Below are 16,763 nucleotides of genomic sequence, written 5' to 3'. Positions count from 1 at the left end.
TGTTATTGTTTAATCTCAATTCTTTCCAGTAACTAGTAAGACAGCTCACAGTGAACTGTGCTGTGGCGAAATGTGACACGATTACCAGATATACATTGACAGTTCGTCGAGTAAAAATATATTTTATGAATGGAGTAGAACCGTGTGTTTTATAAAAAAAATCGATGCTGTTGCTGTATGAATTGATATTTTTACCATTTATATTAAGGTACCTACTGCGTCTTGTTGACAATGTTTTATCAATGAAATTAATTTATAATTATAACCTATAATTATCGCAATCATTTGTCCTCAAAATTAGTGACATATTATGAATGTTTGGTCCAAAAAAATATTACACACGACTTGATTGATAAATATTACTACGTTGTGTTTTTTCATACAACAAAAACATACCAATAAAATACAAAGGCGCGTATCTTTCAAATGTAATAAGTATTTAATCAAGCTTTTAATATTTAAAAATGCTGTAAAGGTTACAATATTTTTACTGTCCAAAGGAAAACACCGGAATAGTGCTTTCTTATGAAAACGTTAATCTTTAAAACCTTTTAAAATTCCCTTTGCGATGTTAATAAATTCCATCTGTTCCGGTGATGTCACCTTGAGTTACCCTACGAGATTGACAATATTACAGTAGGTAAAGGGATATCCTTATTTTGGCAACATTATTCTAATAATGTTTCATCATCATTATCTGCTAGTTGTTTTATTTATAAAATGATCAAAAAGGCTTAATTATAATCGTACAAATATTTGTATACATGCTTACAGCATCCAAGTCATTGTCGCATAAATACTTTTAGATATATTTCTTTTGTTCTTAATGCGTCGCAATCTGTTTGCAATGTAAATTTATAATTTATGACAAGTACTTAAATAAAATCTGACGGATATCTATCAATTATAGTTATTTACTGGATAATTTATATCGATTTTTAAAATAATAACATTTTAATTAGATGTAATACCTTGATGGTTCCAAAACGATGATAGCCAAAATATGAAGATGCCGAAGTTCGTATTAACTTAAACATTTGCAGTTTAATGGGTTGGGTAACCTAAGGTGTCATTACAGTAACAGGAGTATTAAGGATTCAATATAGGGTCTAGGACGATTCGGCGCCGGGACAACTGGGCGCCACGCAATCGAAAAAAATTCGAAAGTTAATAGACGTGCGTGAAATAATGTACTTTTAAAATATATATTTAATATTATTATGTATATTTAAATTTTTATATGTTTATTTAATACTTGGTAAGAAGTTAAAGATACACACGTAATTAATAACAATTTAATTGTGCATATGTTTACGTTCCAACGAGAAGAGAGTTCTTTTATTTTTATAATTAAATTAAAAATGAATTAAAACTACTAAGTAGTAGATAGAACTGATTAAAATTCCTCTTCTACTTTCTGTATAATATCGTAACGAACGTATATTTATTTAATTCAGCAGTGCGGTGTCCAATAATTGGACGTATTTCAGCTGAGGCACGGTCTAAAACAATCGTGTCTACACGACGCGCAGATTGTGCAAACGACGCATGACGAACAAAACATAATTTGTTATAAGAAATCAATATGCGTCCATTTAATGTTATGTTTATTGTTATTTAAGTAATAATAATAATATATTCATTGACATGTTTTGTTTTTCGAGTAAATATATAATATTTTTTAGTCGTCGTTACACGATTTAAAAATTAATTCCTCCGACGCTATCACAAAACAAATTGACGTGCTTACAGGTCGACTATCGCTCTCCGACTGGCAACGCGGCCGAAATTAAGTCCCACCTATTGCTGAAAATTATTTGCCGTTTCACTGAAGTATGCTCATCAGAAATAGTTGTCCATTCACCAAACCGATAGTATTATTGTACTGTACCAAAGACGCGTTGAAGAAGTAACATATATATTTACAAGATGCTGGGTCGGTCCTGATACCCACGGCTTCAGAAACATCTGCTTTAGGAACAGTGGTTGCCATTATAACACTTGATTAAAAATATATAAATACCCTCCGTACCTAACTATTTTTTCAGTTCATCTCTGCTTGGCATGCGAGATGTCATCGCACGTCATTTCAATTCTTGGCACAATTTTTAAAATAAACACAGAACGATCAATTAACTACTAATTATAAATGATATTGTGATGTCTATTTCTTGGCAATAATTTATTTTATTGGCTCGCGATAAGAGGTCAAAATGATACCATTTATTAATTCATAAAATGCAAAGAGATTGATATGACCCCAGGAACTCTATTTGTTCCACTTTAAAACCCATTCAAAAATAGTTTGTGCGTTTTTTTGTTAAATTTAGATGCACAAAAAAATGTTAATGATAAAAAGAGACAAGGAACACATAAAAATAAATGAGTACAATAATAAAAACTCAAGCTCTAAATCCATTAATATGAGAATGCCAAACTGTCCATTCTGACTTAAAGTGTGACCTACAGGTAGCTTGACCAGTATGTAACAAAATCACTAAATGATTTATTTGCAAATGCCTTATAATTACTTATTCTGATATTTGCAGAGTGACACGCTATTATTAATTCTTTGAAGTAGTATTTGATTTAAAACAAATGTCCGTAAATTCCCCAGCATCGTTATTATGTAGACATTGTACCTTGATAATTAATTACTATCTTTTACTTTTTAGGTAAAAAAATAATACCCCCAAGTCAAAAATGAAACAGTGAGTACCTAGATATCTTAAGCTTGTGTGATTTATCTCTCTTTTCACGAGATTCGATAACTTCTTTTCTTGAATTGCTTTATTGATTTCTTAAGGAAACTTATTTTCAAAATTCAAACAGGCAGCCCACTATTTTAAAAGCGATTAATCTAGTCTCAGCGTTGCCAACTTAGCGTTTTTCATGCCAGTTAGCTTGCAAAATACCTACGCATCTGGCATATTATGTTGTTAAGTCTTGAGTTTTTTGACACCACAACCAGCTTAAAATTTCTCACAAAAAAGCTTCAATATTTTACCAATTTGGGTACTTGAAAATCAACATGCTGACCGCTTGTACATTATAATATCGTATCAATAAATTAAATGTCACATACGATTGTTTCAAGTTATGACTAAATGTTGTATCTGAGTTGTTGCAAAACAATTAATTCTCCTTCAATTTATGTCGTAAAATAATGTTAAAAATTATGACTTATTTCGACGAAGTTGTAGTTTCTAGAAATTTTTTAATTATAAAAAATCTAGCGTTTTTTTGCCAAATAGGTTATTTTCATACCCTATCTGGCATATTTTTTTAAATGACAGTTGGCAACACTGCAGTCTCTGCTTCAAATGCGGCGCCAATCTAAATCGTATTAAATTAGTAAGGTAGGTAGGTACTTAATATTTATTATAAATATAAAATCATTAATAAATTAATATGTTCCAATACCCAAAAAATGGCCCAAAATTGGACGTCCAGAATGTGCCTTGTCAAGAACAGCCACGGTGGGCATATGCCCAGAATCATTTTCATTACAAGATAATTTTGTGTTATTTTTACAATTTCAAGTTCAACCTAAAATAACACTCTTCATTATCAACCTAGGAAATTGATAAATTTAAAAATAATGGAGAATTATATTATAATATAGTAATAGTTTTTTTATTCCTTATTTTGTTTAATATACTTCGTGGATACCTACTGCTACGGTCCCGCCTTTCATTGATCGTCTTTGAAAGGAAATATCATAATACATGTAGTCCAATTTTAGTTGTTTAATTAGGGGACTCCCACTTACTAGGATATGCCTTGCTGATATCTATGTATTTATTTTAGAGTCTATACAAAATGTCATTACATCGTAAAAGTTTTAATTAATTTTTATTCATATTAAGTGCAAAACTGATAAATTATTTATAAGTATAATAATTAATTATTGTTGATCACGTTTCCCACAGTAACGTATTTTTATATTAAATTTACTGTAAATGAAAAAGCTCTCAGCATATAAGTAGGTGTGTATGTATAGGAAAATTTCGTCGAAAAAATAAAGAAACTTATGGCAAAAATGCATCTAATCCTAATGCTATGGAATTTTTCCGATGTTTTGAGCTTCAACATAATATAATAAGTACATATTGGTTAAACTTCGCCGTAATCTTCATACATACCGTGGTATCTTCTCATTGAATCGTTGACTATACATATACATATTTTTTTCAAAAATGTTAATGAGCATTTCATTTCACAGAATTTAATATCCAAATTTCCCAGGAATATAAATAGTGTATTGTAAAGAAAACATACATACATACTTAATCCTTTCCACATGGACGGCACACCTGTTGTGCCCTCATTAATTTGGCCATTCGATATAATCAGCATGTTATTTAAATGCAGTAAGTAAATAGTAATTAAATGCTCCGCGGTCAACAAGTTTACCTACATGCGGAACTCGAATCCGCATCCATCAGATTCCGGCCAATGTGCTTTACCAATTTATCCACCTACAATTCAAATTCTCAAAGAATAAAGTCGGTCAGTGTCAAACATACATTTAAATTTAATATATAAAACGAATCTACAGTAATTCTTTGTACGGCAAAGGGCCCCAGAAAATAGCCTGACACGCAAAGATATAAAATTCGAAGGGTACTAGAATAACAAAGATATTCGACTGCGGGTGCGGTGCATTTTTCACAAGTTTCCTCAATAGTTATTACATAAACAAAACAAAAATTTTGTGTTTAGGTGCCCGGCCAATATTGGCATGTGAGATCCTAAGAAGATTATATTATAGGCATCCACAGAGTTACGAGAAATATATGCTAACCACTTTTGCCAGTCCCATGATTCGAACCCGTAACCCACGACATTTTACACTGACATGTTACCGCTTGGTCATCGTAGGTAGGTAGGTATATAATGAAAATGTGAGATACTTTGCGATTTATATTTTTTTTGATTAAAATGACACATTAATTAATTTAAGTAACTTTTTTTCATTTCTATTATTTTTGTGGGGTGGCGAATTTATAGGCCACCGAAAGAAATATTATTATTGTGCACAAATTTGTACACTTATCAGAACTCACCAGACATTCAATTCAGACATAATGACATGCATACCGACATAATTAATTTCAGTTAAAACATTCATGGTTGAAGTTGAAGGGGCAACATGTATTAGCCCACGGCCTTAGATTATAGAAAAATACACGGCCCTTTCAAACGTAAATAAGACCCTGGCAACGGTTATAAATCGGAAATGTTGCTCGGCTAACTAGCTAATAGACAACTGCTGGTCATACAGTCGAACTCAATTTGTACTAAACGATTACCACCCTGCACCCCGCTATATCGACGAAATCATCAAGTTTGACGGATATCTTTGACAGCGATAAACTAGGAACCAAGAAAGGAGCAAAAGAAGACGATGCCTTCATTCAGCAGTGGATTCAAGCCAGGCCGATGATGATTATGACGATTTGAAAATAATGTGTGGTCGATAAGACAATCACTAAAAAATAATAAATAAAAGTCATTTCCATGTTTAATTCACAATCTGTTCACAAATTGCATATTTTATTAATTATTTTAATAGCAGGTAGGTATTGATAATTGTACCATTTTAAAACATATCTTTCAAGTCTTAATATTTACAAAATCATTATATTTTTATCACATAAATAATTAAATTGACACACATACAATGTAATATTAAAAAATTAATACCATTTAATATTTACAATTTTAAGATTACATTTTTATAATTAAATTTTCAACAAGTGATAGTCAAAACATACTCAATATGTCATACATCTATACAGTAGGCAGGTATCTAATTTGAAAGATTGTATTGTATTATGTATGTGGGCACGTGGAAAAGTATGTTATATTTATGATGAAGTTTCTATGAGTTTTTAATATACATTAAAAGATTAAAACAGATAGCCTGTTTTCACAACCTTTGTAGGTACAAAACACATTCTGTAAGTCCTCACATTCACCGAGGAAAATTAAACATTAGCATATTTTATTAAAACAAAAACATTTTTTACCGCATAGTGCATGTAGGAGTGATAACGTGACAGTACTAAATTATTAACGTTTAACTCAATACATACAAACATTGATATCATTTTGAATGTACTTCGGACAGTCCACATCGTAAAAAAATGTTCGTTTTATTCAGATGATAATCACGAGACCACACGTCGCTACATCCAGTAAAAGTGTAAATTTTTTCCTGAAAACAAGTGCATAGGTTGTTTGCCAGTGCATTTGCACATGTTTTTCTTTTGCGATGGAATACAAAAATCACGAGAATTCGTATAAAAACATTTAGAATGATTGGAAACATTTGCATACTTACTATATTTTGTTTTTTGGGGTAATATGTATACTATACCAGATAATAGACAAAAAACCGAGAGTTTTAAAAATAAATTTCCAATATAAATAATATGTTCAAAATTCGATTTCATTTTTGATTTTTTTCATTTTATTCGAACAAGATTCCTATAACATAATAGATACGTAGGTACTTACTAAATTATTTCATAATTTACTTAAATTCTGAAAATTACAAATGAATAAATCAAAAATAAAAATATATAATATCATAATACCTACATTTTGACTATCACTTGTTTTTTTGCTCTTACGTAGGTATGTAACTAACTAATATTTACAAAGTTAAGTACTCATGTAATTTTTATTTAAATATTTTATTTATCACTGTTGCGAAATAATATTATTTTATTGGGATAGATAACATACTTTTTCTGTTTTTTTTATGTAAGTAAGTAACAAAAAGCAATTTGATAATTATTACTCTAAGGTCATCGATATCACACGAAACATTGTAATAATCAACGTCAGTTTCCCTTATATCAACTTTAAACATAAGTATACTGCATTACTGTAGAATGGATAAAAAATAATATAATAGATAATGTAGATAGGTATATAAATTCTATCTTTTTGAATAGAGATTTTATAATATATTTCTTTTAAATACCTACCAATATGATCATCATATATTTTCGAGTTGGTAAATTAATTATTGTAGTGTTGGAAAGAAGAATGTTTTAAATACAATTAAAGCGTTTTGCTGCGAGTGTTTTTAGAATTCTAGATTTCTTATAAACCATGTCACAAAACAATTTATGTTGGATCTAACAACTATAGGTGCCTCCAATAGATAATCAAAATAATGACTGATATTATGTAAAAAATAGAGAATCGATTTTCTTAAGTGTGCTTCTCTCAAAACTATAATTAAGTTTAGCATTTACGCATTTGTTTTGTCCAGCTTTTCAATTTACCTAATATGTAATTTATTTTCTTTCGTCGACGTTTGCGGTGAGTATGTAAGTAATAGCTAAAACTATTATTAAACAATTTCTTTGGTATTATATACAAAAATAATTTATTATTACGGCAACTATCATATAATATGAAAACAAAATGAACAACTTAGGTGTTTTCAAAAGATATTATAATATACATTTTAATTTAAGTTTGTATGAAATTATAGATTCGATAAGGAACTTGGACAATAGACTTTTTGGAAAAAGCATTTACAATAATTTTCTAAGAAACTTTTATTCGTTACCATCTAATAAAATAATAATCAAAATAAATATTTACACTGGTAAGTCATTATTTAAAAAAAAAAAATATTATCGCCGATTGAAAAAGCTTTTTAGATATTACAATGATGGGTAATTTGTATTTGAATGAGACATAGTATTATAGCTACCTATACCTACTTAAGCAATTTCAGTAATACATAATACATATTTACATTTACACAATTATAAAACCTTCTCTTCAAAATTAATCTTTATCGACATTTTGATTTTTCTTGTCTTCAACATGAAAGTATTGCACTCAATTCATTCACTCGTTTGGTATCAGTTTTTTTCACAATATTCATTTTATTCATAACAAAAAGATGAATTCCACTTATACTTTTATATTGTCTCTCAATCATCTTAATTCTTAATAAATATCATTAAAACTTTGTCATTTTTGTAATTGTCTGTTTATAAAATTCACAAATTGCTCTGATGGTTTATAGGTTGGTGATTTTAATTATTTAGCAAACTATTTTTTTGTAAAAAAAAAAACTTTAATAAAATAACTTTGAGTTATCCAATGATCTGTATTTGAGTATTTCGTGTTTTTAAAAACATTTTCTTCTGTAGTATAGTTATCATTTTCCAACGTCAATCAATTTAGATACTGTTGTAATACAATAAGGTACCTATATCTACTGACTGCTTTATATGGCTTCATTTAATATTTCAGCATTTAAATTTCCACGGATTTTATAAAAAAATTAATAAACACAAATGTAAAATATTGAGCAATCGAATTGAAACAAACTGTCCAAAAATACGTGATTTTTATGTAAGAATAAGCATACATTTCATTATTTTATGTTAATTAATTTTACTACTTCCGATCAGATTAGAACTGATTGGATATTCTGATGATGAGTTTCTAGTCGTGTTTGAGTAGCCGAGATCACATTTTTGTTTGACAACAATATTCCATATATTTCATCGTACCTATGTCCAAACGTATGATGTAGGAAATACTCTTTTCTATATACTTGTGAGCCGGAATTGTGCATTTTTCAATCAAGAAAACTATTTTTCTGTACCTCTACAGAAAACAGGCTTCACACGTAATTTTCTTTGCGCCTTAAAATAGCTGCATCCAAATATTTCCAAAATACTTCGAAAAAATCGGCGGCTTCATCCTAAGGTGTCGCGTGCTGTCCTGATGAATTGTTATTGACGCTGTTCTGAGGACTGGGAGGTCCTTGGTGGAGCATGGCGAGATGCGGAGGAAGCATGGACGGAGGGCCAAGCGACCGTCCACCCATGAGCGCACCGATGGCTCCGTGAGCATGCGCGTGTGCTGCCGCAGCATGAGCAGGATGCTGGAAGTATTGATGCAGGGCGTGGGGGTACAGCGCGTGGTGGGGGTGGCGAGAAAACGATGCCATTTTGAGTTTTTCTATTTCCGCTTCCTGGAGGCGTTTAGCCTTTGCACGGCGATTTTGGAACCAGATTTTAACCTGCCGAACAAAAAAAATGTACCGATTTATTATTATTTAATATAGACCAGATATGTACCTATCACAAATTTATTGTAAGTATTCAAAATATCCAAAAAATAATATATATTATGTAAAAGGCTTTAGTTACGATTTTCTTATATACTCGTACTTTGGAATTATAATGTATCAACTACAAGATCAATAATTTAGTAATTTAGTAGATTTCCTACTACATACCTATACTACTATACTATAACAAAACGCTATTGAAACAACATTGCCAAACTTATCATTTTTGCGAGATCTACCATTTTTGAATTTATTTACCTATAAAAAATATACATCTGTTGTATGGCTTTAAATGTAGCATTCTTTTACATTACAGAAAGCTTTTAAACACAAACAAATCCCGAAAACAGTACTACACCAGATTCGTTTGAATGTCTAAAATGTAGAGCTTACAATGTTCACCTGATGCATTTTTTGTATATTATTATATCAAAATAAATATAACAATATAATATAATATGTAATATGAACGACGATATTTGATAACAAAGAAGAAAAAAACCTATTTCAAGACATTTAAACTACCTATTCTGATATACGAGTATCTAGATTTTTTGCCAATTACCAAAATTGAGGCCTTCTCCAGAAAAAGAATGTTTTCTGGTTAACGTCATTTTTGGGTAAATTAGTTTTAAAAAAATAGTGCAGTCAAATAAACCAACCTGTGTTTCTGTTAATCTGAGCGAACTGGAAAACTCCGCTCGTTCGGCAATGCTAAGGTACTGCTTGTCGCGGAATTTCTTCTCTAGCGCCAGGAGTTGTTGCGTGGTGAAGGGGGTTCTTGGTTTTCTATTAGGTTTGTGCTTTCTCAGGTTACATTTTAGTTTTGGGGGCTCGCCATTAGCATCTGCAACAAAGAAAATAAAATATATCAGAATAGTTCCAGATACTTTTTGAGTTTCCGTAACGATACAAAATAATGAGCAGTATTTTAAAAATATTTGGCAGTTTAAAATAAATGAATAAAATTTATATTATTGCTCTAGGCTTATAGGCGGCTCTCATGGTGCAGTGCGTAATGCGCTGGCCTTCAATCCCGGAGTTCTGGGTTCGATCCCGGTGAGGTCAAAATCTATTTACATAATCTAATATGTAAATTTCTCATGCCTGGGAGTTTTGCCACTTTTATTGGGCTTCACGGCCTGTTGTGGTGTTTAATAAAGTAACAAATATCTAATAACATTATTTAATTGACACGTGTTGTTTTATTCACATAATTAAACGTATGTACCTAGCCACTCAAGTACTACTAGGATAATAGGTATTTGACGTTAAGTAATGTAATAACTTCTATTCGTGATTTGAATAGCAATAAAAAGATAGAGAATATAATATAATAGAGGGAGAGTAGGATAATTCAAATTTTCGTAATTGCTTCTTACTACTCTCGATTTCACTAATAAAATGCTCACCACTGTTTACAATAATTATAATTCGGAATTTACATATCTTTTTCGCACATTACACAATATAAACTAGCTATATATAGCTAGGTACAATATGCTCAACGTATTAGTTCAATGTTCTGGCTCCAACACACGTTGAAAAATAATAACATGTGAATTTTCCAGACCTGGGATTCGAACACATGAAGCACGACTTCACAAAAGACACGTTGCCACTCCCCCATTGTGGGCATTGATAATAGGTACTTATCTAAATAAACTTTATCACAAAATGTCTATATCTAAGTATACTCGATAAAGTGTAATTATTAATTCGTTTATTTTAATATATTATGGAGAATGTCAACTAACGTATAAATAAATTACGTGTTATGGATGGCGTCAGCATTTAAGCTCTTGCTATACCTATATGATTGCTATACCTACATACCTACTTGATTGAATAAATATAATAAAATAACATGTCTACTTCTTTCTATTCTTCGAAATAAAACTATGGTAATATATAGGTACCAAAGTACCATCCCAGTGATAACTTCTCACTCACTTACTAACATACTATAAAATACTTATCTTATGTGTATCTTTCTATCACTATATTATTATTTTATCGGCTAAATAGTTTTTCTTTTGTTTTTAAATCGGTGACAATCTATTGTGATCGTATCGTCATAACAATGTCAACCGAAGAAACAATAAACTCACATACAATATCGCATATAAATTAAAAGCTCAATAAATTTCGGTGCAGCTTTGTGGGAAACTTGCAAACGGAGCTTTTAAGTATCTCTCTTAAAAGCTTGGTGTAAATTTACAACTTACTTTGAATATTTTGAACAACATACAAAGTATGTATACTTACACTACTTTTACAACATCAGTTCATTTAGTGATTAAATAAGTCATTTCCTGAATATACCCAATAATTAATTTTAAATTTAATAATAAGATTTTCTAGTTATTTAATCAGTATTATAGAAATACACCTACACAAACGAAGGACTTCTAATATATACCTACGTGGTTTCGATCGCACGCGTCTTGTTTTGGTCAAACCAAAGGGGAAGCTGTTTGCCATAGTCGTACCACGACCATTTTGGTTTTACAAAAAAATATACTAAATAATATAAATATATTTAAACTATGTCAGTCGCACCTATGTCAATTATGTGAAATATTCTTACAGTGCGAAAATATTAAATTTTATAAATCACACTTTCCTATTAAGTACCTCAAAAAATAAAAAAATAAATACCAGAATAATATAATAGTATTCCTTGCTGATGCATTATTTCATTGGTAGTAGGTAACTAGAACCTACATGTTATTATATATTGATCAGATAAGTAGTTATTATAGACATTCTTAGTTGTACCTAGTGGAAATTGTGTGTAAAGATGTGAACAGATTCTTTGTTGAAATGTTTTGTAAACAAAACTAATTGAAAGCTTGTTTTTGTCGACATAGCTTTTAAGAGCTTTCGGCACTCTTCTTTGAATTTGTTTGATTTTCCTTCACACTCGAGAAAATCGTTCGGTTACATTTTATTTACGAATACCCACTCTTATATGATTTTATTTTAATATCCTAGTTAAAAGGAAACTTTCCTTATTTTATCTTTGTACCGTTAAATTGCTGAATATTACTGTATTTTTTTTTGTAATTGTAATTTAATTTTGTAATTAATCATAAAAATTAATCTCGGACAAACTTGTAAATTTATCACCAAAACCATCTAGGTAAATAAATAATTACTTGGTTGAAAATTAGGTTTCAAAATTAATATGATTTTACATATATACATAATTTGAAAGCACCTCAGATACCTACATACCGACTAGAAAAAATATGACATCCTGTGGATTCACGACAATGTGCTTTATCACTTATTACGATGAAATTAACTACTTAATAATTTTTACTGTATCAACTGCTTTAACAAATTTTTGGCAATTAGATTTGTGTTTTAAATTAAGATATCAATTACTTTAATTACTAACCGGCGTCAGAATCTCTCCAAATATAGTAATTTTATGTACCGGTTGTATGTACAATAGTGAACTAAAGATGCCGGGTGCTGGTTGCATTTAAATTGTACGTAGGTACCTACATGTTACATTTCGCCACGTTTAAAATGTATATTATAATTATAATATTATTAGAAGCCAATACAAGATTGATGGAAAAAAACTCTTTTTTACTTTCAAGTCATTATATTTTCCAAAATATTATAAAACAAGCAAACGCTTCGATTACAATATATTCGGTCATAATAAAGCTCTTCATAAGCGAACCTCGGTTTTTGTGAAAATGAATTTTGTGAATTTTTTTACTCAACACCCCAAACCTACCGGCAGGCGTTGTCTCAAATAGTGGTATGTTATGTTATTATTATTGTTTTTAAAACTTGCTTGGTGTAGTCTTAAAACTTAGAATACTTAATGGTTAGGAAGAGAGTTATTTAAATTAATATCAGAATAGTCTCCTCACATTATTAATATGTCTCATTTAATATTAATTTTATAATCAAATACTTAAGTATACTATATATATTTTTAGACTATCCAATAAAACAATTACTCACATTAGCGAATTGGCATCGTTCAACAATAAAAATATAAATATTGAATGAAAAAGTGTACAATTAAACTGATTTATCCACTATAAACTCACTAGCGGTCTGTCAAAACATTTTAAATTCAAATTAAAAATAAATCCTTTCTAATGGGGGGTGTAATAAATCTTGAAAATTTACAGTTGCAAGTGTTTAGTGTTTCCCAAAGCCACGCTTAAGAGATGATAATAATAATAATTGTATAGACACATTCCCATGTCACCGCTTCTAAAATCGTTCGGCTTCTGCATACATCTCACACAAATATCTCATTTGAATGAGACATTAGTACTTGGATAAGGGCCAAAGATACTTATTTTATTTTAATACGTCATTTTCAGCTTTTATGTGAAGAACATGACACATTCTAGTAACTGGAGCGAGTTGATTTTTTTTATTTATTATCTAAGTAAGTACCTACTTATATTTTTTATTAGCACAAAATAGATACATACTTAAGTAATAATATGATCGTGAATTAAATAATTTGATATTTTAATTCATAGGTAGGTATATTATGACACGTATTATTAATATTATTTCATGTTTAGTAAGTACCTAGCGCAAAAATGTGCATGTTGGTCATAACGCGCAAATGCCACAAAACAAACATATGGAGAAGGAATCAAACAAGAGTACGCAATGTGACAAACGTCGCCAAGATGTTGAAACGGCAATAGACCTTCGGTTAGTGGGCAACCGGTCCACAAAGTCATACGGTGGTAACACTAAAAGATCACAGGGCTGCATTAAAACAGACTGAACCGACGAACTCACCATGTTCAACAGCTGATGTACGTGGTAGCGAAGAGCTAAGGACGTAGAACTATTGGAATAAGCTAAGGTGTCATTCATCTACCAGTAGGTACCTAGATCGACCCCGGATGATTTCAGTTTATATTCTTACAATTATTATAGATATAATATTAAATAAGTACCTAGGTATAATTATATCGATAAGTAGGTGTACCTACCACTTTTCTTATAAGTATATATTCGTCTATTTATATATTTGAACTATTTTAATTTTGTATAAAAAGATATTTCATTCATCTACCAACTATAATAACTAAAATAAATGCTTACTGTAAATTTATTCAGATCATCAGCTTTCTACGCCCTTTCGTTTAAAATTAATTAACTATCAATATGATACATACATGTCATATGATTGTCGTTACTTACAATTTAATTTAAAATTTAAGCCTTTAACGTAGGTAGGTACCTACCTACTTTCTATTTGTTTCTAGCTCACCTACTAATATTAATTATAATATCTACATATCGGTAAGTACCTGACTTACCTTTATACCACAAACTGAATATAAAGATATACCTACTTACATTTGTATATTGAACACACATAATTTGGAAAAACACTTCTGAGAAAATATATTATAACCAAAAATCTTTTTGAAAAAAGTAAGACACCCGGCAGGAATCGAACCTGCATCTCCTGGGTTTATCCACTATGCTACGAGGTGACATACTTAAGCTAAACGCACATGAACGATTAATTAAATCGTGTAGTTACGAAAGCGACATTGTATGAAGAAGCACAATAGCAAAATCTATTGATTGTTTTGTTGGTACTACTCTTGAATAGTAGAAAACTCATAGGTATTATATAATTATAATTTAAATTTCGTAGGTAAAGGTTTGTTCACTTTTCCGTACGCTTACTTACTGCTTATACAGTTTTATTAAAAACCTTTCTATCGAAAGGGTCGAAGTTAATAATACTTACGCATGTCCACACTTTAAGTGTAAACAAAACACCTAATGCGAATTGATTTAAAAGGCGTGCGCAAACAGCGTTTAGCTTCTGGGGGGTGCTCAAATTTAAAACGAGTGAACGGTTCAGATGTCACGCTTCGCTGGCTCCCAGCGAGGAATTGAAAAAGCATTAAATTTATATTTAAATGCTTTGGCAGGCGGTACATTCTAACGGCCCAATAAAGCACTCTCTTCCTATCCACGTTTCGACTTAATATATCCTGTTTTACAATATTCCATCGAGTAGCTAATAAGTATCATAAAAATATTATTACTTCAGCTTATTCAAAATTACAACTTTATACTACCCTCCCTTTATGTAGAATTTCAGAATTGAAAATACACATCATATGTGATAGAAATAGATAGAAACTAATGTTTTTTTATTATAATAGTAACCTTGTTTCATTTTTTAATCATATTTCCGCGGGATTTATTATCAGATAAAAGTGTCATATATAAGTAAATAAAGACCATGATGATCGTTTTGAAAAAATGGTATACCTACCAACTTCATGGCCTTCTCTGGTCTAATTCCGCCCAAACAAGATAGCTTTAACTATGTATGTTATAAGTGTAAATTTGCATTTTGAGACACAAAAGAATTGTCCTTACAAGCCCCTTGTACATATTTTATAATAATTTTAATTAAAATTAAATTACGAAAAAACAAATTAAACGTCTACGTCGTAGTTTAATAATAATTGATATAGGTAATACACAAACGCTTCATATTAAAATCATCGATGGTGATTCTTTTCATACAAACTTAGAATAGGTGCAACTGAAGAACCAAGAAACTTTTAATAAATACCTTTATAATTACATAAACTATTACATCAAAATTCTAAATATTTAGAAAATAAATCATATATTTTTTAGTCAATAATTTTATTGTGCGCAGGTATTATATTTTGACGTTACACAGTTCTCCGTGAGCTTTCTTATCGGAAAGAGATAGCCGTATAGCTTTGCGCTTTGTATACCCTAGCTATACGCGTTGCTCGTGGAGCATTCATTGCAAGTTCCAATTTTATTAGATTCAATAAGAACATTAATTTGATATTGATAGCTATCAAATATCTGATAATAACGCTGTCACTATTATTAGATATTTTCTTAACACTAAACTTGTGAGCACCTACCAGAATGTTATATAAATTAAGCATGCTATGTTTGTATTTCTAACTATTTATCTACCTATCTTCTTCTTTATTGCTCTTACATTTCAGCGGGTTTATTGCGTATTTTGTAAGTATTTTATTTAGACTTGAATTTAATCTCAAAATTATAGATACTTTCATCTATTTCTAATACAATATCTCACGATGATTTGTGATACGGCCAACTGCATACCTATATGCAAATTTCCGGACACGGCATTTTGCGATCTTCAACATTTTAAGACAATCCATGTCACCACGGACCGTCACTGGGACAGTAGGTACATATTACTTTGTAGGTACAAGCAATTAATCCTTGTTTTTTTTTGTTTTGCTATTTTTTTTCTCGTTCAAGTCATTCAGATAAATGCTGATACATAAATAAACAAAGAGAGTCTGCGATTTCCGCTTTTTCAGAACGTTTCATGTTTTAAAAGCATAAGTTCATAGGCCAACAATGTACCAGAAAGCACAACCAGTTAACGATCAATTTAAATACCGCATTTAAATTATTTACAATTCAGATTATTCCAAATTGCCGCTCCTTTATTTTCCGCGCCCGTCCGAGATCAAAGCCAACGTGCACTGGCAGGAAAGTATTTAGCGCCGCGATTCGGCGTTGCTAAACGGTCACATTCGAAGCGAGCTTTCGCAGGGCGCGAGCGGTCGGAATGTGACGATTT

The 16,763-nt window shown here is 30.5% G+C and overlaps 1 protein-coding gene across 1 annotated transcript in view; it reads right to left on the bottom strand.

Moving 5' to 3' along the window:
• Positions 1 to 6,876: 6,876 nt before the first annotated feature.
• The window catches only part of Dr (muscle segmentation homeobox protein Drop), a 42,137-nt gene continuing 32,250 nt past the window's right edge, over positions 6,877 to 16,763 (bottom strand). The window contains exons 2-3 of the mRNA XM_085953906.1: positions 9,784 to 9,968; positions 6,877 to 9,070 (exon numbers count right to left, since the gene is read on the bottom strand). Of these exons, the coding sequence (XP_085810032.1) occupies positions 8,750 to 9,070; positions 9,784 to 9,968 (506 nt within the window). The 3' untranslated portion in view covers positions 6,877 to 8,749. The remainder of the gene's footprint in view (positions 9,071 to 9,783; positions 9,969 to 16,763) is intronic.

Source organism: Rhyacophila brunnea, unplaced genomic scaffold, assembly GCF_057557595.1.
Source record: "Rhyacophila brunnea isolate RB1 unplaced genomic scaffold, BYU_Rbru_1.0 scaffold_4, whole genome shotgun sequence".
In the NCBI taxonomy this organism is placed as follows: domain Eukaryota; kingdom Metazoa; phylum Arthropoda; class Insecta; order Trichoptera; family Rhyacophilidae; genus Rhyacophila; species Rhyacophila brunnea.
The sequence above is the reverse complement of the archived record's forward strand: the minus strand, read 5'-3'. Positions and strand labels throughout refer to the sequence as shown.